This window comes from Chamaea fasciata, unplaced genomic scaffold (assembly GCF_029207755.1).
Source record: "Chamaea fasciata isolate MVZ Bird 193981 ecotype frontalis unplaced genomic scaffold, bChaFas1.0.hap1 SCAF_23, whole genome shotgun sequence".
NCBI lineage: Eukaryota > Metazoa > Chordata > Aves > Passeriformes > Sylviidae > Chamaea > Chamaea fasciata.
The window spans coordinates 582,923-608,613 of record NW_027094108.1 but is presented as its reverse complement, the minus strand read 5'-3'; the positions used below and the strand labels follow the sequence as shown (position 1 = coordinate 608,613).

The following is a 25,691-nucleotide window of genomic DNA, read 5'->3' as shown; positions in this document are numbered from 1 at the left end:
AAGGAGGGAAACCATGGACAAATTTTCAAGTGACTAGACACTTCAGTTGATTAAAGCCCAGTGCAAGCTGGATCTAAGCTAACGATCATTAACTGTTCCTAATGTGAGAGCTAGTCTTGTGCAGCAATCAAAGGGTTAAAGTGGAACTTGGCAGCATTTTAAACCAGTTCACATATTCTCTGTACAAACTGGGCAAATTCATGGCACAGCCTTAGATCTCACCCTTGCAGGCGCTGCCCCACATCCGCAGCTCCTCCTGCAGCGGGGAGCCCGGAGAGGCGCTGGGCAGGCAGGAGCGCCAGGGCCGGGCACGGCCCCAGTGCCCACCGGGCCGGGGCACCTCCAGCCTGCCCAGGTGGACTTCTTGAACCAAATCTGCTTTGACACATGCTCCCAAAAGAGCTCGAGGCCAGAGAGCAGCTGAGTGTGGAAAAACTGATTGCATCAGAAACACTGCAGCCAAAAGGAAATCAAACTGTGACTTCAAAGCCGATCAAAAACCAAAACAACCCCCCCAAAAGCAAGCGTTTATATGTGTGTAGATGTAATAAATACTGCAAAGCACATTTGTCTTCCCCCCCCCCCCCCAAGTCAATAAGTATAAAGAAATAACCAATGCACCAAAACATCAGCTTCCTGCAATGAAAATGTTGGAGTCAGCAAAATACCTGCAAGCCAACTGAAGGGAAAGCTTTTGCATTGTCACCCAATCACAAGTTGCTTCCAGTTTTATGCAGCCAAATCAAACCCTCTTCAAATTCACAAGTTTGACCTAAATAAGCACCACAGCATGAAAAGCTTCTTTAGAAGTAGGATGTCAAGAGACTTTGTTTAAAATGTAAAATAAAATGTGAGATAAAAGGTTTCCATTGGTCAAGTTTGGAAAATTGCCTTCCTTTATCCAACCACAGCCAGTCCCTTTGAGCCAACCAAAACCACACCTTCAGGTTTGTCCTTAATGAACACAGCCCGGCCGAGTGGCAAAATCTGACAGGAATAGATGGCTGTGAGATGCATTCTGAGGGTTGGGCAAAGGGAAACAACATTACAAAGGAGAAGGAATACCAAGGAACAATTAGGGTGGGCAGAGGAACTCATTAATGCTCAGCCATCCTCCTCTATCTTCAGGAATCTCTCTGTCCTCTCCAGTTCTGTGTTGTCCAGGCGTCCTGTAGTTACTGTCTTCTGTCTTCTGTCTCTGATCTGGAAAACGCCATCACAACATCCTCAGCACCTGCAACAACAATGGATACAGGAAAGCTGTGGCATCGTGACCTCCTTTAAAGAGCAGTGCAGAGCTGCGGCACCCAGAGTGCCATCCCACACATCCACACGACCAACAGGAGAGCAAGGGACAAACCAGGGATGCCAGAATCACCACCACTGCCTGTCCCCGCCAGGCACTGCTCAGCCCCACAGAATCCTCTTCCAGGGCTTTGCAAAGTTCAAATTCAACCCAGATGGAGCATCAGCATGTAAAATCCCTCCAGGCTTTCACCTGGAGCATATCAAGAAGCAAATCTCAGTTCTGTGCCCCAAGCAACTTCTGCCTCTACACCTGCATGCAAGGTAAGAGGAAAATAAAAGCACCTCATCTGTTCTCATTATTTGAATTCCATCTCTCAGTTATCTAATCTGCTCTTCAGTGGCAATACAGCAGGAAAAGTGGACAAAAATGGTTGTAAATTCCCTTTGCTAATGTCCTTAAAAGCTAAATCAATGCTCATGAAATGCAACTGCACTTACTTTTATACACTTCACCATTTGTTATATGTACTCAAAGGAGGAAATATTAAGGACCAAGCAGTAGTAGTTTGTTTTTCGTATGTAGGCCCCTTATCTTATATAAAACTACATCAAAAACTGCTCTGATGCACCCTCTTGCCAGCGTTCAGAAGCCCTGCAGTCATCTCCCCTTTCATCTCCTGCACAAACTGTTTCTTCCTTGATCAAAACATAAATGATATATAGCACCAGGATCCAGCTCGGAATTAACAAGCTGCCTTGTTGATTTTAAAATACACAAGAACTCCCAGCCCCTAAAGAAAACCAAGGAATTCACCGTGAGGATTGTGACAAAGCCTTCCGTGCTGCAGGGGGAGAAGGCCAGGCTGCAGCAGGAAGGAGGCAGGGGCAGTCCCCGCAGCACCTCCGGCACTGAGGGCTCCTCACATCCCTGGGAGCTGCAGGAGCAGCTGGAGGAGCCTCCAGATTCTGGGAATGCAGAATCACACTCACCCAGCACAGGGATGAGCTGCATTCCCCAACAGATGCTCACTGTTCTCCCAGGGCCTCCCTTTCCCAGGGTCTAGAGGGGAACAAAATTCTCACAAGTTTCCTTGCACTCCCCTGCAGGAAAGGAGGCTGCGCCCCAAATAAACCCCACAGCTCCCGCCTGCCCCCAGCTCCCAACCTCCCTGAGCCCACTCGGGGCATGTGGCCACGTCTGGAGGTGTCCCCAGCATGAGAACCTGGGTGACTTTTGTCCAGAAAAAGGTCATGCACATTTCTCAGCAGAAAAGCAGCTTTTGTTCCAGCCCTGTCCTACAGCCCCAAGTACCCAGAGCTGAAGGAAACCAAGCTAAGGAGGCTGCTCATGAAGAATTCTCCAGTGCCCATGGACAGACACAAACACTGGCAGAGAACAGCGCTGGGCCCTCCCTGTGCTCCAGGGAAAGCAGAGACGAAGGGAACAGAGCTGCTCCTGCAGGCCCACTTGGCTCCCGCAGCGGATGTTTTGTTACTCATCAAGTAAAATAATGTAAAAAGCAGAGCACAGGTTACAAAGTTAAGCTGCACATGGCCAAGAGCCTGTGCCCGAGACAATGGGAGGGTGATGCACATCTGCTTTGAGCACATCCTCCCCTGAGCTCTGCACTTCCAGCAATTAATGTACAGAACAAAGACAAAGGCACACTTTTACCTGACCTGCTCTATGCACACAGCTGCTCTCTCCTCAGCTGTCCCTTTTCTGGGCACACATTTCTCCCCTGAAATAGACTCACAACATACCCAGTGAAATTTTTCCCCTCTTTTATGAGCAAAGCATTCACTACCACAAACCTTTAGACATCCAGGTACTTCTCTCACTGCTTCTGCCTTACGCTTTCTCACCCCCATTCTTCCTAGAAATTAACAATAATTAACAGGTGGGCTTATTCTATCTTAGAATAGTGACAATCTTACCCCACTAACTTCCAAAACAACCCGCTGAGATTATGTTCCAACAGCAGTTGTTTGAACTGCTGAATTTAGAGTTCTCTTACACCGCTTGTTCTTCAGTCTCAGCAAGCCAAGATGAGCTGAAGGTCAAATGCCTTTACTGCAGGGCAGGGGAAGCTGCAGACGTGCCCTGGGCTCACGTCCCCAGCTGCTCCCCAGCTCACCCCCAGGGCAGAAAGCTTCCCCAGGGGGCCAGAGCTGCCAGGACCTGGGGACAGAGACAGGAACCCAGCAGGGTACAGGCTGGATTAAAACCACACCACCTTAGCACAAGAGAAGATGCTGACACCTCTAACAGCTGCAGCTTCCAAGCGCTCTTTGAATGATAAATAGATGCGTACACCTGATTTGCTTGTAGTCACCTGCAGGATTAATTAAACCCCAAAAGCATTTAGAGATCAGAAGGTTTAGCCCGTTGGGAATTTCTAAAGGCTGCCAAATTTAAAAAAAGAAATTCTTCCCTTCACACAACCTCTTTGCATACATACATTTCTTCAACCACCTTCCAGAAACGATCTTCTAAACATTAACTCTTCCCTGAAATTCCCAGCGTTAGCATCCTAGTCTGGCATTCTAAAAATACACCATGCACTGCTGAGAGCAGCAGCACATTAACACAAGCCCTGTGCTCAACAGAATCAAACCGCACTGAGCAGAGCCGGATCTCTGCTCCCCGTCACCACCTGGCAGGTGAGGAGCACAGAGGTGCCCTGGGCTGGTCCTGTGCCCACACCCAGAGAACAGTCTCACCCAGGCAGGCACGTGCCTGCACCCCGGCCTTGCCCTCCCCGTGGGACCGGCTTCCTCCAGGAGCCAGCACCACACTCCTGTTGCTATAGGAACAGCAGAGCTGCAATCACCGAGGTCTCAGCACAAATCCCATCTCGTGCTTCCTCCCTGCACTGCTTCCATTTCCAGAGCTGCCAGAGCAGCGCCTGCAGCGAGCCCAGAGCCAGCCCAGCCCCTGCCGGAGCAAGGAGCTGGGGAACAGGGCACAGGGGGCCTTGGCAGGAGATGCCTCCGTGCATACAACACCCTCAGAGGCGTTTTGCTCGCACTCAAAAATCTGTGAAAAGCCTGGATTTCATCAAGTGTGAGCTGCCTCGGCTCTTGCTGCAATGCAGGCAAGACCAACGTGCGAACAGCCCAGAACAGCTCAGGACTACATCCCCTCTCCAGCACACACTCTGGCTGAACTGAGATGCCTCAGGGCTCCTCAGTTATTCTTGGAGCCATAAAAAAAAACAACAAACACTCCACAGATGTCAGCTGAAGAGCTCCCGGAGTAAACAAAAACACCCTGGGTTTTGCACCTTCAAATCGGTGTTAACAACGATTGAAAAATAAAAGGGTTATAAAAAATGTGAGCATGACATTAATATTAGACTCAGTTACCACATCTCCTCTTCCAGTAAAAATAAGCATAAACTGAAGGGGACTCTTAGCCTTCAGGCTTGATTAAAAATTACAGAGATAGTCTAAGATGCTTCTTGATCCAAATTAACTTCCATCGTCGGATCCTCAGACAACAAAACAGAGTCTCATGGAGGAACTTGAAATGCCAGAGGTACTGGTATTAACAGTGGCTCATGGAGGATTTATAGCATAAGCCTGAATTCAGCAGGGACAGTCAAAACTCCTTCCTCCAGTGCACTGTGACATCCTGAGCCAATGCACACAGAGGCTGCAGTGACTCCCTGTGGCCAAACCAAGGGGCTCACACAGGAGCCAGATCTGACCAGGAATCCCAAATCCTGAGCAGGAATCCCGGGCCCTGCGCAGGAATCCCGGGCCCTGTGCTGGAATCCCGGGCCCTGCGCAGGAATCCCGGGCCCTGCGCAGGAATCCCGGGCCCTGCGCAGGAATCCCGGGCCCTGCGCAGGAATCCCGGGCCCTGAGCAGGAATCCCGGGCCCTGAGCAGGAATCCCGGGCCCTGAGCAGGAATCCCGGGCCCTGAGCAGGAATGCCAGCAGGGTTAGGGTCAAGCTCTGCAGTCCTGCCCAGGTAACTGCTGTGGGGCCAGCAGCCTCAGGCACGGATCATGGACACACAGAAATACATAAAAAATGCAATAGAGACTGTAATAACCTACAGAATTCTACACCATCCACGCTCCACACTCTTGTCAAGAAAACCTCAACAAACCAAAACAGCCTTCCTGGAACTGGAGCCAGACTGCAGCACTTTAAGGGACACACAGAAACCTGCAGGTCCGTCACAAAGTTCTCAGTGCTCAGGCCAACAACGCCCTCCTGTTTGTTGGAACAAAATGGGAAAGCGGAGTTAGCTTTGTGTCTTTTGTGCCTGCTGGAGTAAATGGCTCTAAAGACACATCAGGGACAAGTCAGGCTGAGAGCAACCTGTCCTACCGCGGAACAAAAGATTGTGAAACCCACTGAAGTGCAGACCTGGTGTAAGTTACTCCCTAAATAACACCTCTTTCTGTTGTTGTGTAAGACAAGCTGCATAAAGGAAAACAAAATCCTCCAGAGGAAATTCAATGGAAACAGAAAAGTAGGGAAGAAAACTGCTTTAAGCAGTCTGGGAGCAAGAGAACAGCGAGTGTTCGGACTGCAGGGGTTTCCAGCACAAGGCAATGCCATCTAGTGGAGATGGGATCTCCCTCGGGGGGCACATCCCACACCCATGCCATGCAATTCCCAGCTCCCAGGAACTTCACGCCCAGCCACCCCAGGACACGGCAGAGGGTACAGGCAGCAGCAGGCAAGGAGCGTTAGCATCACTGACTGTTAGAAACCTGGAGAGATTTCTAAGGAAGTCAGAGTCCTGAGCAATAAATTATAGTTGCTTCTCTCTGTAGAGCACACCACAGCTGCAGCACCACTGTAGGAAGTATCTGTGTCCCCTGGCTGGACTTCTGATCTTATCACCTTTTCTTTGCCAAAGTGCAGGTAATTCAGAACAGATTTCACTGTGAAAAATGTACCTTTTAAGGAGAATGCTGAAAAATGCCAACTGCAACTAAGTCTCTCTTAACTGAACGTGTCTACCTCAGTTTTTGACAAGAAACAGGAAAATTCTCACTTTAGACTGGCAGAAAAGTTGTGTATTTTGGCTCAGAATTCTTCAAGTATATCCACCTCCATCAGCCCCCAGCTATGTAAGGAATGAGCACAGCAGCAAGTTTGTGCAGGTTGTGTTTGTAATGGATTTGCAGATGTCTCAGATCTATACCAAATTTCTGCTCAGTTCTTTCTGGCATGAGTCTGTTCCTTCAACACCAAACTGCACTTTCATGACCGTGATCTGGCACGAGGGCTGTGCAGGGGAGGGAGAGGAACCCAGCAAGAAACATTCAGGTTCAGAAAAGATTGGTGGGCTCAGAGCAGCTCCACACAGTTCTTTACCAAGACTTGTGCGAAGAATTAACAGAACCAGCACATCCTGGAGTGCAGGATGGGTTTCAGCAGCTGGCACACTGCTCTGCAAGGACAGGAGGCCAGAGGTGGGGAAGCAGGTCCAGGGCACAGGGGGCACAGGGAGGGCACAGAGGACACAGAGGGCACAGAGGGCACAGGGAGGGCACAGGGAGGGCACAGGGAGGGCACAGGGAGGGCACAGGGAGGGCACAGGGAGGGCACAGGGAGGGCACAGGGAGGGCACTGGGGCACTCACCCCGGTCGATGGAGTGCTGGGGCAGCTGGCTCACCTGGCTGTTGGGAGGACACAGAGGACACAAGGGCACTCACTCTGGTTGATGGAGTGCTGGGGCAGCTGGCTCACCTGGCTGCTGGGAGGGCACAGAGGACACAAGGAGGACACAAGGAGGACACAGAGGACACTGAGAGGGCACTGGGGCACTCACCCTGGTCGATGGAGTGCTGGGGCAGCTGGCTCAGCTGGCTGTTCACCACCCCCGCGTACGTGCGCAGGAATTCCTCCTCGTTGGCCGTCAGCTGCGGGCACACAGGGACACCTCAGCAAAGCCAGAACCAACACGCTGCAGGCACCAGCTCCCAGGGAGGGCCACCACAGCAGCCCCTCTCTGCTCTTCACCACCTGCGCCACCCCTGACTCGTGCAACTCGACCAGCAGCGAGCACACAGCAGTGAACTCGTGGGCAGGTTCAGTGTCACCTTCAAACTGCTGCTCCACTTGGCTCTTTTTCCAACAATGAAAAACTTGAAATCATTTATCTACGTATGGTAGATCCAAGCATCACAAGCCTGATAATATTTAAGCAAAAATCAATTGTGTTTAACTGGTAACAGTTCAATCCAGGATGGCTGAGACAATTCAGCATTAAAACCAGACCATCGCCTGCCCATCTCAACAAGCACTACCCCAGTTAGTCCAAAGTTGCCTGAAATCCCACAAAAGATGGGCTAAGAAGTGCATCTTACGTTTGATCCCATCTTCCTGAGCATGAGCAGCACTCTCACTTTCTGCTGAATGTACATCTCCTCCGGACTCTTTCCGGGGACGCCCTCTCGGTTCATTCCCCTCCTGCCAGCTCCTGGATTTCCTGGAGGTACAAAATCAGGAAAGGACAAACTAGAACGAAAAGTTCCATTTCCAAAATACCAGCTTTTCATCAGTGGGCAGATCACAATCTGGGAGAGTAAGGAGTCACATCCTTGCTCAGAGAAACCCTCAGAAATGTGAGCAGCTGAACTGGGCCTTGCATATGCAACTGAAACACTCACACAGGCTCGTGTTCACATCCCCACAGCTCATTATCTGTGGTTGCGTCACTGCAGGAGTAGAAAAGGAATTCTAAGAACCAGATGAAAGAATCACCCTGACAGAAGAGCCCGCGGTTTGGGGTTTTTTCCATAAATAAGCACGGGCAGAATGAAAACAGGATGCAGAATGCACAGCCATCAAGCCTGCAATGGCTAAACAAAAGCTGTGTGAAATCTAAACTCTTAAGTCTTCCTCCTCTTGTTCTTTTTTCCTTTATGTATCATATAAAAAAAGCCATTGCATTACTGTAAAAGTTATTAAAATTTATGAAATGGTTTTGGAGAGAAAGCAGAGCTAAGAGGAGCAGGGAAAGAGTATCATTTAAAAGCTGAGCTTCTGCATCTTATTTTAATAAAAATAATTATGTTATGGAATAAACAGACTGTGCTATCCAAATTCTATAGCACAAAACATTATTATATGAGTATCTGGTAATTATTTAAGTTCCACAACAGGGTGTTTACCACGACAACAAAAAGCCATTCAGGCATTCTCTTCAGCTACTCTTCAAAACCATCTTGAACCATGTTCATTAAGTCAACAAGAGTAAAAACATTAACCTAAAATGTAAAAAATAACGCTGCTTCAAATAACAGACTATTCCAGGAGTACAGCCCCTAGCAGTGCTGAGGGGTGCAGAAATAACCCTGAGTGCCCCGAAGGGACCCCACAAGAGAGAGGGGGAGACACTGCTCCCAGGAGCCTGCAGCGACAGCACAGGGCAGAGGCCTCACACTCAAGGACAGTGGGGTTAGATTGGATACTGGGCAGAAATTCTGCCCCGTGGGGCCCTGGCACAGGTGCCCAGAGCAGCTGCGGGACCCTGGATCCCTGGCAGTGCCCAAGGCCAGGCTGCAGCAGCCTGGGACAGTGGGGGTGTCCCTGCCAGGGCAGGGGGGGCACTGGGGGGTTCTGAGGTCCCTGCCACCCAAACCGTCCCCTGCTCCCAGGAGAGGATGGAGGAGCGACCCAGCCACCACACACACCTCAGAGAAGCGGCTCCAAAGCAGGTCTTCAATCACTTTTCACTCCCAGAACTGGGTCTGGTCCTGCACCAACCCATAAATGTGATTGTCTGAACCTCAGCAATGGAGGAACACGCTACACAAGGCTTGCACAGGGAAGGCTGTACCCCAGCAGGTTCAAACACAGTCGTCCCAGTAATGTTTTCCTGCAGTCATTACCAACCTCTCTTCTCATTTCATTTTCATTATTACTTTTAAGGGAAAGTAATCTGGGTGTGGAAACCGTTTAAAATTACACATAGGCCCTCCTGAGTGAGTCAGAAGTAATGCAAACTTCAGCAGCAGCTGCTGGGACAGGCTTTGCCACCCACATTACTGAGCACGGAGATAACAGCAGCAAAAAGTGAGAAAGATCCATCACCAGTCCTCCTCGAACATGTTCCAGTGGGAAGATCTGCATGAGGCTGATTTGCTGTAGATGGTTCTGCTTGGAAACCTGCGGCCTGTGCACGTGCAAGGTGATGATTGTTGGGGTTTTTATACAACCAGCAAACTGCTCTCTGAAGGGGAATTAAACAATCCCATCATTTTGTGTCGTGTCAACTCGAGTAAGTAAATTGGATTTTGCTACTAGGCATGTACTCCACAGTGCAATTTACTGAGGGCTAACAAGTGATGCCAACAGTGAGGAATGAACAAAACAAGACAGTGAGCAAGAGACATTAAGTCAGATACACCCAGAGACTGATAAAACATTAAACATTTATCAAGATGCCCAGTCAGTCTGAAAGGTTGGGACTGGTTCTTAATATCACACATACTTCTCAAAAAACATTGTGCTTGAAAAGGGAAGCTGCTGTACTAGTACCAATCAACTTAGAAAAGAAAAATCACAGCAACAAAAGCTGAAATGTAGTTAAGGCACCTTTTGTCTAAAAATGAAACAAAAGGGATGGGATATCAATAGGTGGCACCATCCACAAGCACCAGGAAATTGCCACTGCTGCCCCCACTTCAGCATTCCTCTGCACATCAGGTATTGCACGACCTGGTTTGGACACCATTCACTGTTTGCCACCATAACCTGTTGTTTATTAATTTTCAAACTTCCAAAGGGGGTGATAGGGCTTCCTATCTACGCTGGTTCTTCTAAAGCAACCTCCAGCCAAGATGGGTTTGTCATGAAGCCACCTATTTACCAGGAAGGACAAAAATCCTAAAGCCTGCCCATTCAGTGAATGCTTCACACAGTTAGTGTGCAGCATGGGGGCAAAAGCCCTCCATATGGCTCCAAAAACATGTGCAGAGAGGTAAAGCTAGGCTCCTTGAGCAACAGCACTTAGCTCTCCCTACGCCACACAATCACCTGCCACCACAGCTCTTCCTACTCAGTGGCATCCAAGTGGAAAGACAGAGGTCTTAAAACAGCACTGAGACCCCAGCATGAGAACTGTGAAGATCTCTGTTTGCTCGTTACATAAAGCTTTCAGAAGACACAGCTCAGGATGACAACATCACCCAGCATATGCTACATGAGAAGATTTCCAAACCCACGTACAAAGCTGGTCCATGCCCAGAAGACAGCACGATCCACATTTGCAAATGAAGGACTGAAAAACCTTATCAAAGTACTTATCAGCTTTGTTCTCCCCAGAAAGCTACATTAACACGCTACACATTCTGAAATGCTCCTTGAGCAGCATTTCCCTGCCCCAACAAATCCTTCTGGCACATGGATGAGTGGTCAGTGCCCCATCCCCAACCTACAGACCTCAGTGCCAACATACCTGCTTCTAGAAACCACAGGAGATCAGATAATCCTCGTGTTCAGTCCTGGGCAGTGATTGGAGCTGGGAAAAATGTATGAGGGAACTGCCCTGTGAAAACAAACGAGCAAAGAATTACACAACACACTCAGCTGAACCCCAGAAAGATCCTTAACTCACCAGACCCTCACCCCCAGTGTGCTTTAGAACATGGTTGAGGTAAAATTCATAAAACTGCACACTTCTCTGGAGCTGCTAAACATGAGAACCTTTCTATGTTTAAAGATCTTTAAAATCAAGCTGTTCTTCAGCTGCAAGATTTCCACCCTGACCATGCCAATGACATTCCCAATCACTTGAGAATGAATTGCATTCAAGCTTTGCATTCTTTAGGAAGCTTTCAGCATGAAACCCAACTGACACATCCTGGCCTCAGCAAAGAAGTGATGGGATCCCAGCTGAATTTCTGGGAATCATGTCCTGGGTGGCTGGCACTGCAGGAAGTGAGGCCAAAGGCTGGAGAAGGCACACACAGAGAATGCAGTGTTCTATCAGATCTGGAACTGGTCTCTCCAGGTGAGGGTGAAGCAGATGTGCAGAGCCAAGAGGAGAGTTTGGGCTGCCCGTGCTTACCTCTGGCAGCTAAAGGTGGATCTGCTCCCCAGTGCCAGTTTTCCTTTCCTTGCTCACAAAGACTGGCCTGTGCATTTCAAAAGCTGCAGGGTTTGTCAGAAATGATTGCATTCTTCACCAAACTGTGTTAAAAGACTAAACGTTTCAAGCTTGTCCTGCTGCATCCAACACACTGCAAATGGACATAATTGGGTCACCTAATTCTCCCTTGTTTGCCAGGCACAGGCAATGAAATTTAGTTCTCATTTATTTTTAAGATGATTCACATGACAGAATAATAAACAGCAAAGATCTACATATTACAGCCAACCCTGCCGGCGCTGCTTTGCCAAAGCAGTAACTGCGAGTTTGAGAACACTCCCTCCCTTTCCCCAGCAGTACAGGAGGTCAGCCAGAACAGACGGGAGAGCTGTCCTGCAGCCCAGCACCGCCCTCCCCACGCCGCCTGCTCCGGGCTCGTGAGGATCCCAGGAATTCCTCCGGCTCAGCAAGGCCCGACACGTGGAGCGGGCAGAGCCAGGAACGCCTGACATCCCCACCTGTCTCCCTCCAGCCCTCTCCTGGGCTGGGAAAGGCTGGGCAAGCCTGGCCTTGGCAAACCAGGCACCAGCAGCACCTTCCGCTGACGGCTGCGGACTGAGGCTGCACGTCCTGGCAAGGCAGGAAGGCAGAGACCAGGGAAAACCAGCCTTGGTTTGGAATGAGAAGGTGCGGGTATTCTACACCTAAAAACACCCGGGCTACTTCACAAGGATATTACCCAAGTAATGCAAGAGCGAAGTGCTTCCTATCATCCCACTAGCATTAAGGGATACTTCCTCACCTCTTCTTATGGTTACCTGTTCAGAAAAGTCTCTAATGAAAATAAAATGTATTTCTTCCCAAAAAATGAATTATAAGTGGCTTTCTCTTCAATTCTCTTCAATTACTGACCCCAGACACAAGAGTACATTATGAAACAATACTGTAACTGCAGTTAGCCTCCCCTTTTATTCTTTTTTCCTAGCTAGGTTTAGAACTTCAGCTACTGGCGTTTCACTTCAAAAAAATGTAGACAGGAGAAATCTGTACTCAATCTCAGTTTAACTTGTCTGTTTTACCAACAGATGGAAACAGCTCCTCAGGAAACTCAAGCCTCAGCAAGAGGCTCAAGCAAGAACTGTTTTGACTGAACGCCTTCAGAAGAAGATTCCAACACACAGCAACTGAAAATTGCAGATTTGTAACTTTATTTCCTTCCCTTCCACCGACACTGGTATGAATTCAAAACCTGGAAGGGACTTTCTGATGGACAATGCCACAGATCAATTCATAATTAAGAACTCCCAAATTCTTCTGACTTCCCTCCTTTCATCTTTTTAAATGATCAAAAATTTCACATCTCAACAGAAAAAGAGACACATTTAAAAAATGCATTTTTATAAATTTTGCATGAAGGAAGTTACTTAAGCATCCCATTCAGTTTTAAAGCATGCTTATTTAATGCAATGAGAAAGCAACGTGAGCTTTTGTTCCTTCAAATTTCATACTGCCCCAACACAGCAGTCCCCTGTAATGCTGAAATTCCTCACAACCACATTTTACTGGTATGGGAAAACACAGAGTGCAACTGAGGAATCTGCACAGCCTAAATTAAGGGGGAAGAAAATAAAAAGGCAGTAAGCTGCTGGAAAATGTAGTATTTTACATATTCAGTCTTAATAATTTTGGGTACTTAGAGCAGCCATCTGGCAAGTTCTTTAAAACCTGTCACAGCTGACTACCTCTTTAATATCTTGTAGCATTTCCAGTTATAGCCAAAAGAAACCCAACGGGAGTCAGTTCAGCCACAATTTTTTGGGGTTTTTTTTGTTGAATCTGACTGGTTCAGTTCAAGGCACTTAAAGCCCTCGATTAATGGGCTAGGATTATAAAGCTCAGGTAAGGAGTTCTGGTGAATAAACCCGAGCACTGCAGGTTCCCTTTGCTCTGCACAAGAGCAGTTCAGAGCAGCAGGAAGGGTCCCTTTGACTCTCTGATATCATTATCCAAGGTTAAGCCGTTCCCCTCCACAGCTCCACCACGGAGCACTTCAGTGCTTCAGCATGGTCATACTGGGAAGCCTGCAAGTGCTAGGGGATGCTGCCCCTAATTTAAGCCTTGTTAATTTTCAAATGACATCTTTCAGAGAACAGTTAGAGCCCGAAAAACCTTCCAAGCTGGAGGCTGAAACCTGAAGTCAGGAACCAGAGTCTGCAAAAACCCTGCTACAAATTTTCCTCTAATTCTTTCTGACTCATGACCTTCAGTCGCAGGCAGCTGGAGACTGGATTAATTCCCATCTCCAGAGGGATACAATGAAGAATTCATAACAGCTACCTATTTATAGGTGAACAGTAAGAGCTGAAATATTTAATACCTTTTTTTTTTTGTCTTCATTTCTATGTTCAGTGCTACCTTTTAGCTGACTTCAGAATCTGAACCCCAGTGTCAGATTTAGGTCAATTTACTGCTGGAACTCCCATGGTAGGTTCACATCTCTTAAATGTTAGATTTAAATTTTTAACGAAACACTACGGTCCTCCTTCTTGAAGGAGGCCAGGAAACAGCCCCACACACTGCCATTTATTCTTGAAACATTTATGAACACAAGCAGGGGTTTTTCTCCCCAGTGCTGGATCACCTTTCAGAGCTTCAAAACAGACTTCAAAAGTAGCAATGAAGTTCATTCCACAGAGCTTCCCAAAATACCAAAACAGTGCTTACATCAATGCTCAAGCTGACTCAAAAAACAAATTTAAAATATCCTACAATCATAACCACCACTTCCATGAAATTAAAATTTGCCTCCTGACCTTCAGGCACACAGAAACAGGAAGATTTCCCCTCCTCCCCTCAAGGAGAAGACACCTCTCACATCTCCTACAGTTAGAAGAGGCAGCACAGGGTTTTAGGTAGTTCACGTCAGTCAACTTGAAGCCTCTGAAATTAAACGTAGTAACAGCAACAAAACCTGAAAAAAAGCCTTTCATTTCACAAAGGTACTCACACTTCAAAGATGAATGTGTCAAAAATTCTTTAAAGAGTGACAAGACTTTATAAACAGCAGTTTATACACAAATCACATCCCAGTCCAAGAGACAATTCCAGCAGAATGTTCCAACACTTTACTCACAATGGTCACCAACAGCTGGCTGGACAGTGCTGCTCTCCTCCCAACCATGGGCATCCTTCACAGAGGCTCAGGCACCTCTTCTCCTATTTAAAACTAACCTACAAATCCTCCAGGCAGGAAATTAGGCGCTAATGACAGATAGCCAGCCATTTAACTACCAGGTATCCCACTGAAGAATCACTGCTGTAAAAAGCGTTCAGCATCCATCATTAAAATAGAACAGTACAGCAAAGCTTCGTATGGATCTATCTGTAAAGATTCTAATTTCAGAAAGAGAGGATGAAGTTTCCAGCACACAGACCTAAACTTGAGATGCCTTTTCTTGTCTCTAAGAAATCAGCTCTATTTCCATAGCTTGGTATTAACTTGGAACATAAACGAGAGAAAAACCGGGGCACTGGTAATAGGTAAAAATTATCAACTCCTTACAGGAATCAACAAATGATTCTCGGTGTATCCACCCCATTTGACATGGTTACATGCCATGCACTGTACAAATCTGTACCCATGGGTGTGATACTTTTTGACTACTAATTATTGACACCAATGACAGTCCCAGGTCTGCTCTGTGGTCAGACCCTGAGCCAAGGCCAACTCCCAAAGGTGCACAAGGAACACAGGGACCATCCTAGAGCACAAACCCTTCACCAGAGCAGGCAAAAGCCCAACTGACAACAGGAAAAATTCCAGTGAGCGTCTGTGAGCAGTTAAAGTAACAATGACATGGAATTTCAATTCACAGTCATACAGTAAAACCCTCCGAAGACCAGAAGTGCCATTTCTGGAGCTGAGCTCCCTGTGCTGGGGTGACCAGCTTCTCCCAGCCCCAGCACACAACGCTGGGTGCATTTACCCTGAAATGGCAGAGAGCACAGAAAGCCTTTCTCTCCACTCTGTGTGTACACGTATCTCTATATTTACATACAGATATATGTATCTCTATATTTACATATAGATATATTTACAGGCATTTGTCTGGTACTCATCAACACAGGAGCTACAGCCAGGCAGGTATTAGTGGGAGCTCTCTTACAGCTCACTGTGTGCTGCTCTCTAATTTTTACTGACATCTGAACATCATTATTGCCAGGTCACAGACATTTCACACTGCAAATGCCTTTAAATGTTTTATAGTAGAAAGATTATGGCTAACCAGATTTTTTAAAAGCAATTAAAATGGGAGCTGTTATTAGGTTGGTGACTACTTGGCATTTTAGTATTTTGCAACAGCGTATCAAAGTACATTCCTAGGACCAGAGACTCTCAGATTAATAGTTCTTTGCCACCAAAATTGTGTAACCACTGGACAACAACGTGTTCTGGCCTCCTACATCAATAAAATTTGCTGTAAAACGCGACGAACACAGCCCTTATGCTACCTAGTTATCGTGCCTCTTTTGGAAAAAAAACTCCAAAACTTCTCTGCTGCTTTCCCCATGGATGCTCTGAATAACCAAAAAAAGCAAAGAAGAGGTTTCAGTTCTGGATCAAGGTTTAATTTTCAAAACCGTTTAAAGAGATCTATTATTAATAGCTCCTGCTGTGAGTTGAACCAATTAATGGCTCTTGTCTATATGGCCACATGCCTCCATCCTCTCTTTGGTACCAGCCAGAACACAAACTCTGCCTCCTCAGTGATCAGCAGTGTCACTGCATAACGTGGGCAGCAGACCTTTGCTCCTAACACCTTCATAAAATAATAATCCAAGAGACTTCTCCTGGACAGTGCTCCACAGATTGGTCTCAGCAGAGTATGCCAAGTGTGCCACCTTCTCTCATCTCTGAAGGACTTGCTAGAAACAAAAGGCACAAGGAAAGGATTTTTGTTCTCTCCTTAGGTCACTAAACAAGACTGTGCTAGGAAGGTATCTGAAGGAGAGAGGAGGGAGGAAGGAAAAAAGTCCTTGTCAGTTTTGAGAGGACTTTAACATTCACTAGTTTGAACCAAATTCCTAATTACACACCAGTTTCACCACGGACATTTTGCTTTCCCTCCGTTTCGGCCAAGTGGGATCGCAAGGAAGGAGATCTTGCCTTCAGGAGACTTCCTATTTCTCAGGAAAATGGATGCAATGTCCTTCCTGCCTAGCCACCATTCTGAGCGTTACCTCAGTGACTGAGCCTGGGCCACAGAGCTGCCTGAGGTCAGCCCCCAGCCCTGAACAGACACACGTGGGCACCAGGGAAAGATGCCAGAGACTGCAGGGCCATCAGCTCGGGGACTGGTTCATTCTGAGCACAATGCGAGGATCACGGGCAAGACAGAGCACACATCTGTTAACGGCAACCATATGTAAAAATAGTAATTAATCAAACTCCAGGACATAACAATGGCAACAACAGGAGTTAGCCCAGAGAGCACTCACAACAATGCTGACAGTGGCTGATTCCGACACAAGCTAAATCCACTGCAGGACCCCAGAGCACTCCAGGAAGTTCCCAAGAGCAGGACTGCACCCAGCCACCACCAATGTAAGGCAGAACAGGCAAAGAGAACGACAGGAAATGCAGCCAGATTTCTGCAGCTCCCAAACCAGAAGCACAGTTAGATACACCTCCACTATGGTGAGCTGCTCAAAAGGAAGGAGCTGACAGCAGTTACATCTAAAACAGAGCAATGAAAGGAATACATGAACAACAAGGGGCCCAAACTGCAGGGCCTCACGTGTGCTATTTCATGCACAGTGTATTTGTTAAAGAATAAAACATACTGTGTAAAAGTTTGTGAACCAAGAACCTTGACAGTGAAACGGTAAGAGAATGGTTGCAGTTTGATGTCAATTGTGAAAGGCTTATTTTACCAAGTTCATTGTAGCTGCTGACCAAGATTTCAGCAATAAAAGTTCAGTTCAGCAAAACGTGATGTTTCTGACCTCTGAAGTTAAGCAAAACCTTTCACAAATTCCACATAAACCAACGAGTATTATTTGGCATCTACAGACATTCCTGAAAAAAGGCAGCTAAGAAGATGTGAATGCTCCTATTTTTCTCAATTTGGCATCAACTCTTAAAGTTAATTATATTTTAAGTGTTACTGCTGATTGGTTTTGCATAAACATTGAGTTAACTGTGTTTATCTTGAAGTCTGATATTGCCTCCCCCAACAAACTGAGCAAGCTGCCAAGGCACAAGGAAATTTCCAGTTTTCCACATAAGATCCAACACACGCAAAGTTAGGAAACTCCATTAAAATCACATTAATATGGCAACAGGCACCAGAGATCCCTGCAGCTGCACCGTCCCCTCGCCAGTTCTACAAAACCCTTCTTTCAGTGCTTTACCTTACGTTGTTTCAGGATTTATATTCCTCCTTTACAGCAACTCTGCTGCAAAAATTTAGGTCACATTTCCTTTAAGGGTGCACGTCCATGTGTACTTATTTAAAGCTCAAGGAAATTAATTAAAAGCTCCTCACTGACTTCACTGTGCATTGAATCAGGACCTGGATGAGTTCACAGGCAAAACAATTACACTTTAATTAAACATCTCCACCTTTATGTGAAGTAGTCAACTAATTTCACAGAAGGATAAACTGAGTCAGAAGGTTTCTGAGCTTGGTCATGGTCACAAACAGTTGATTACTTAAGTTGTTTCCATGTTTTTTAGCTGCCCTCATAACACAGAGAAAATGGACTTGCTGAAAAATCAAATACATTCTCAGTCTGTGTATTTGCATGGAATAAAACAGAATGCCCTGAGACAACTAGAATGGTTGCACAAATTTACTGACCCCATCTCTGCTCCCCAGTCAGTAGCTCATTTAGTCAGTCACAGGAATTCCAATAATGCAAGAAGTTGAAATTATTAGGGGTTTTTTTTGAGATTTTTAGGCTGCTTTGTTTGTTTTAAAATAGCATTAATTAATAATTATTATTTTTGAGAAGAGAAATAGGCTTGGCAGATTTGATAATTGTAAAACCTTGGATGTATTTACTGAAAAGCAAGAAGTACGACTCCACCTTCTGAATTCAGACTGACATTTAAACCACACAGAAGCTCTGTAACATTCTGTCAGATCACTAGCAGTGAGCAGAAACAAGAATGAGCTTTCCTCACTTTTTTTGGCATTTGTTATATAATGCTACCTCAACACTAAGGCTGAAAATAAAACTGAGAGTCAGGAGAGTGTTCTCCTTATCCCAGTACGAACTGATGTGTTTTGGTTAATTTGCTGATCTTTGATTTCTTCTCACCTCTAGTTTTGCTCACTCTGCTCTATCTGCACTCTCATGCCAGTGGAAGCTCATGGACAGGGCTCAGCTGTTCAGAGGGAAAAAGAACTGTAAGAGTCCTCCCCTCTCAGGGATATAACACTGAACAATATGGTTTGGGGTTTTTTTCATAAATCAAGTTAAGTTACTTGGCAAAAAGTTTTCAGCACATTTCAAACCTATTTGCAGATCATTTCGCCCTTCAACTTCGAAGCAAGACCATTAAATTACCAATACTGGATGTGAAATAGGTGACAATGTTTTCATTCCAATAATTTATATCTTTGGTGCACATCACCATCAAAACTGGGACTAGTCACACACTTGTGTCATGCAATAGCTTTAGTCCAGAACATAAACAATTGGCACATTTGTCAGGATTGCAGTTTTCCCCATCACTTCTGCACCACAGACTGATGGCGTGGTGCAGCTGCAACAGCTGCCTCTGTCCTCCTGCACTTCAGCTGGAAATCCAATCTGATGACAGACAGCTTGCAGTAAAAAGAAATACAGTTTTGCCTGTGCACGTATAGAAATATTTCTGATACCAAATCCTTCTCTTCGGAAAAAATTCTCCTGGAAGTTTCTCCAAGCATCTCCAAGAGCAGCCTCCAAAAGCCTATTGCCTCTCTGTGCACAGCACTTGGGTGGATGTTTGATGCTTCAAACTAGGTCAGATGCTCAGAAGGGTGCTTTGTAGTCAACAACCAACTCAGGATCTGAAATACTTAGTAAAAAACATAAATGTTTGTGCTGGTTACAGATGACAAACATTTTGGAGAGGAAAAACTTATATTTAACACATACTAATAGATCTATTTCTGACAAGCTGCTTCCCAGGCAAAGCATCAACCTTGAACAGCTTAACCACATCTAGGTGTTAGCTCTGCTTGCCCATATGCAACTGCAGGACGACTTTTGATTTTTGGCAGCAGCTATGTATCACAGTCATCGTTAGTAATTACAAAATCTAGGTTTTGTTTCCGTTCGCTTTTGGTTTGGTTTAGAAAACAACACATTGTTTTGGAAACGCCTCTCTCCTCTCGCTAAGTGAAGCACCCTCAAACCCTGAATGGGGGAAAGGATGGAAGGGAGCAGAAACTGACACAGCTGCAGCTTTCCCATAGAACTGGGATTCAGAACTTGCTTTCCCAAGCACTCCTCAGGATGTTCTGCCCAGTGACACTTCCAGTGAGCATTAAGTAACTTTGCTAAGACAGGGCCAGGGGCTCCCTGTGAGCCCACTCAGCTCCTGCCAGGGCAGCCCCCGCTCTGTGCTGGCACAGGGATTGATTTATTATCCCTGCCTCCTGCCAGCCCAGGGGATGCTTTTCCTGCTGAGGATCTCACTGTCCTCTCACCTGGACGTCAAGAAGAATCCTGAAAGCACTTCTCTGCCCTCTGTAGCTTTTCCATAACTTGTTGCAAGGCTTACAATGAACTAAAAGAGGAAACTGCTTGAAAGCAGATTTGGGCCCAACCCATTACCATTTAAGTTTTGCAAAATGTCCTTTGCTCCTGCATTTGTTCAGTTCTACAGACTTCTCCACAGATTTATTATTTCTGGGTACCGTATCAACTAAGCACACAAACCCCCAACAACTCAATCATACTGAGGGAGCTGCCAGTTTCTCCCAAGATGCCAAAGATGCAATAACTGATGATACTTTTTCAGCTAAGGGCCAGGTGAAGCAACAGAAATGTATCTGAAGTGCACCTGTCACCATTTTCCAGATGAATCTCTTTGTCAGGGCCAAAGTAGCTTGTAGCCTTCTTTTCCAAAAAGAAGGATTTGGTATCAGAAATATTTCTATACGTGCACAGGCAAAACTGTATTTCTTTTTACTGCAAGCTGCCATCAGTAGCTTAGTAAGAAAACCAGCTTGAAATTTTTAAAGTAGCAATAGGTAGCTTACTGCATGCTCCCTCACCTTGAATACCTGTACTTCCAAAATAAACTCCACTGAAGCACATGCTTACCCTCATTTTTTCACCATTTACATAGGGGTTCTCCTTCAGCAGGTTATTTCACATCACACATGAACTCCAAAAACAACCACGGCCAAAAGAAATTGAAAGCCTGCAAGTTCAGCAGCCAAAAAACAATAAATATAGTAGGATTTCGTAAATGTATTTAAAAATATGTTCTTAAATACTCCCTTAACATGCCTCTCACCATGCTGGAGCCGGCTTAGACCAGGACTGTGAACTAGCACACCTAACTTGCCTCCAAAGTCTGCTGGAGTTTGGTGTTTTGTTTCTTTTTTTAAATCCTCACATCTGCAGAATGTCTCACGCTCATCTCACAGAGCATCAAAGCTCATCCTGTTCAACATGCCAAGATGAGGAATGGACAAATAAAAGATGATATACAACAGAGCAAAATACTCTGCTCTTGAAGGGAAAGCAAACCCCAGTCTGAAAGGCAAATACGCCCTGATGAAGCACATCTGGATGCTGAGCAGGACCGAGTATCACGTCTCATCTGTCTCTGGAGCACTGAACATCCTGATGCGGAGGGTGATGCCGTCCCTCTCTCACACATCCTCCCAACAGGTAAAAAACTAACGTGTGCCAACACATACCGCCCATGCAATCTGAAAGTTACCGAGCGCTGCCTCAGAGGCTCCAGAAACACAATTTTTAGCGCAGGTAAGTTACCCCCGAGGGAAGCCCTCGACTAAGCACTGTCCGAGAGGCGTTTGGGCGGGCGAGGGCCGGGACGCCGGGAGCATCGCGGGCACACGGCGCTGCCCGGGCCGCCCGCGGCACCTGCCGTCCCTCCCCGGCCCCGCGCACCCGGGGCAGCTCCGGCGGGAACGACTTCACCTGCCACCGGCGCGCGGCCGCGGCTGGGGCGGGACACGGCGGGACAGGGCGCCTCGGCGCGATGGCAGGAAAGGCGAAAGGCTCCTCCTGTACCTGCGGCGGGGGCCGGGGCCTGCCGGGGGCCGGGCAGCGCGGAGCGGGGAGGCCCGGCCGGCGGAGCGCCTTTGTTCCCGGCCGCGCACAAAGGGCACCGCGCTCACCTGGTGCGGGGCCCGCGGCCCCGGCGCGCCGGCGGCTCGGGCGGCGGCGGGGCGGGCGAGAGCGGCGGAGCGGAGCCGAGCCGAGCCGAGCCGAGCGGAGCCTCCTCCTCCGCCGTGAGTCACCGCGGCGGCCCGAGGGAGGTGCCTGGGCGGCTCCGGGGGAGGGACCCGCCGCGTCCCGGCGCCCAGGGCAGCGGCGGCGCCGCAGGCAGCACCGAGAGCCGGCCGGGAGGAAGGGGCGGGGACCGGGGCAGGGCGGGGAAGGGGCGGGCAGGGCCGGGAAGGGGAAGGGGCGCGCCCGGGGCAGCGCTGGCCGGGCCCGGAGCCGGCCGCGGGGACAGGCGGGCACGCTCTCACCTGCCAGACATCCTGCGGAGGGACCGAGCGGCCCGGCCCTGCTGTCCCTGCCCTGCTGTCCCTGCCCTGCTCTCCCGGCCCTGCTGCCCCTGTCCCTGCTGTCCCTGCCCTGCTCTCCCTGCCCTGCTGTCCCTGTCCCTGCTGTCCCTGCCCTGCTCTCCCGGCCCTGCTGTCCCTGTCCCTGCTGTCCCTGTCCCTGCTGCCGCCCCAGAGCCATCCCGGCAGTGGGGCAGTGACACTGCGCTCAGAAAGTTCCAGGCACTGCAACGTCCAGTACGGCTCAAGCTGATTCAGCCAATACAGAAAATGCCAACCTCCGACTAGAATAAATGATTATTTGGTCATTGAAGCACTCAAAAATAAAGTAATGCTTCAGCTACATTGACTGAAGAAGCGTAAAACCACAGTGAACACCGAGAGGAATTAATTAAAACCAAAAACCAAGGAAGCCAGAAGCCACCAAAGGCCCCTCACCCTGCTCCACCGCTCACCTGCATGATGGTTTCCCACTAGGTTAACAGTAACCCCACCTCCTTACCGGGTGCATTGGTGAGGCCAGCAAGGTGAGCACAAAATTCCCGGAGACAACAATGCTCTGTGGACCAAGTGTTATTTAGCATCTGTGTTCTACTCGGTACTTAACTTAATTGCAGAAAGATAGTCACAGTAATGAAATAGGTGGCACTTCCTTTAACAGCTTGATACTTAATGACATCAAAGCCCGGTGCCACTGAAATCCAAACCCCACTGCCAGCTAATGAAGGGCTTAACATGAAAGCCTCTGCAAAGAGCAAACCCAAGCCGCTGACAGGAACAGGAATGGTGCAAATGTGCTGGGATCTGAGATCACTGGCACATACCCACAGCACAGCAGGCAGTAATGATTATTAATTATTTATGAAAAGAACATAAGAGCTCCAGCATAAGCTGAAAAAAATATGCAGAAGCATTGCACTGGGATCCTCCAGTTGGATTACTGTTAATTAGCACAGTACATGAGTCTGAGGGAAAGATCTAAAAGCATCTTATGCTAGTGGGAGCATATAATTAAGCCATCATTTGCATCCTTGCAATAGTATGAATTTCCTTACTGATAACATCATGGGCACAACACCATTTTATGACTAAGTACTGTCTAGCTCTCCTAATTCAGCTGGCTGACTGTACAGCAGTGCAAAGCAAACTTACAGATCATCAATTTAACATCCTGCATTTATTTAGAAAGGGTTTTAGCAGGGAGAGATACCATAAGGCTTCCTCTAGCCTGGGAGAATTTTAGATTTATTTTCTTAAAATTGAGCTCCTGCCCTACCTTAGTTTATTCCCTTCAAGCTTCCTGAGATGTTCAGCTAGCAAGCAAGGTGACATCTTGCCATCAGTCACTTGTATCATCCTAAGACACGATGGATGCTCAACAGGCCTCACAACTATGCTAGTTCTGCAAGAGAGAGTAAAATATTGTTCATGTCTCGTGGGAATGCCCAGAGCCTCCCAAAGCAAACAGAACCCAGAACTGCACTTGATCAAATCCGTTACCTTTCCAATCAGCACGCTGCTTGACCTAACCCTCAGCAAGGGAATGGCAGGAGTTTAATTATCTAAAGGTTAAGTCTAGCATTTTTACAAGTATTGTATAAAGACTTGATATTATTTTACAGAAATCTATCAGATTAAATGGCTTTTTCTTCTCAATAGCTTGTTTAATGAGGCTGCTGTTTATTCTAGAAAGCCAAAACTTCATGAAACCTTTTCCTCCGAATCCCTACTTGAATTAGAAAAATCCTCTCAGTTCACTCTGTCCTTCCTGATCTCCAATTCTTTCTTAATCAGCTCTGAAATTCATTTAGGATTCCTTCACAGCACAGCTGCTTCCACCCTCCAAGTCCCTCTGTACTTGTTGGCATCCCCCTCTCATTAAGGGCTTCCAGCAGCATCTGCACACACAATCCCTGCTTTCATTATCCACGATTCAACCACACACAACAATAATGAAAACTCTTTCTCAAGATGTGTGTGGTACCCAATGAAGGACTTGGGTTTAGTTTGGAATCTCTTTTTCTTTTGTTAAAATCTTCTATACGTCAGACTTCGTCTGGTAATTCAAATCCATCAAAATCATGCATCAATCCCATTTCAGCCTCTAATGACACAGCCTGAAGTGCCTGGCCATAGGGTGTCATTAACACAGAGCTCTCAATCAAAATGAATTTGACTTTTACAGGCAAAGCAGCACGAGAAACTAAGGGATCTCTTAAGAAATCTTGTATTTTTTCTTCAACACAAAGATAACTTGTTACTTTTCCATTCAAGATCAAAGAAGGGAAATAACACAAGGAGACAAAGATAGAAGAAAGAGAGACAGAATATTTGAAGCTTCAATTTTCTAACACTTTTTCTTTCAGATCAGTACAATCACTGAATTCACTCTATAGAGAAAGAAGATTAAAAAAAGGAGGTTATATATGGCCAAAAAAGGATTCTGGGAGCTTTGCTGATGTGTTTAAAGCTACTGTACTTCACAATTCTTATTTCAGAAGTAAAATGATAAACAAAAAAACAAAGCACTTTTAATCTTCAAAGCAATGTATGATCAATAACAACTTCACAGCACTCGATATTTAAGGATCACAATCTGTATTTTACTCCAGGAAAGAAAGAAGTGTACAGAATGAGTGATCTGCCCAGGTCCAACACTGAACTGGGGACGGAACTCACACATCACAAGCCTGTTTGTTAAACACAAACCCATGCTTTCATTTAGCAGCTGTTCTTTCGTTCTCAGTTTTTATTTGAGGAAATCATTATTATAATAAATAGATTACGGACTTTTTTTCCCAGCCCCTGCAGAAACATTTGAGATGGTGGTGGAGGTACATCCCAGGATTATTTAGCAAAATATTTAGCACAACACACCAATTAACTTACTACGCCTGAAATCAGTCTAACTATTTCAAGAGGTTACTAAACTATCTGTGAGGGTCAGCACATGAACAGCTTCACATCAGCAGCAGCTTCCTTGTTAAATTACATTTATGGTCGGGGCATTCTGCAGGACACAGCCAGTCTCTGATTCCTGACCCTTCACAGCTTCTGAGAAGTCTGACCCAACACACTGAATCTTGCAATACTGGTCACGGATCTCAGTCTCATCTTTGTCCATCTAAACCACCAGAGATCCTTCCAAGAGCAGAAGCAGCAGGACATTGGAAAGATGTTCAGTCAAGGATCAATTTAATTGGAATGTTACAACTGCCCGCAGTACAGGAATTTGCAAAAATCCTGGAATATTTACAAACCAATTTTAAAAAGTTTCTCCTGGAAACTGACACCTCTCAAGCTACAAGGAAAAAGATTTCCATGTCATTGTACTGTAAACTTTTTGTGAGTGCTGAGAGATTTAATTTACATAGTAATGCTGCAAGCAGGCTGGGGGTGTGTGGGGAGAGAGTTCTTTAGCACCAGTAATGAGCAGAAAGGAAAAGAAGGCAGCTCCAGTCCCCACAGACTGTTTTGTTTCCCATAATTTCAGAGTCTAATAATGCCTTTTAATAAGCTGCTCTCAGCTATGAAGCTGCAATCAGCCTTTGTCAGAGAACACAATGCTGTCCCAGACAGGGAAATAGTTCTGCTGCAATGGACAAAAGAC

At 46.7% G+C, this 25,691-nt stretch overlaps 1 protein-coding gene across 1 annotated transcript; it reads right to left on the bottom strand.

Moving 5' to 3' along the window:
- Positions 1-1,086: 1,086 nt before the first annotated feature.
- On the bottom strand, positions 1,087-21,862 carry CTNNBIP1 (catenin beta interacting protein 1). Its single transcript, XM_066202977.1, has 5 exons — positions 21,689-21,862; positions 10,683-10,772; positions 7,588-7,709; positions 7,050-7,140; positions 1,087-1,234 (listed from the first exon to the last, which is right to left on the bottom strand). The coding sequence occupies exons 3-5, from the start codon at positions 7,681-7,683 to the stop codon at positions 1,176-1,178; spliced, it is 246 nt and encodes an 81-aa protein (XP_066059074.1). The 5' UTR covers positions 7,684-7,709; positions 10,683-10,772; positions 21,689-21,862; the 3' UTR covers positions 1,087-1,175.
- Positions 21,863-25,691: the final 3,829 nt, after the last annotated feature.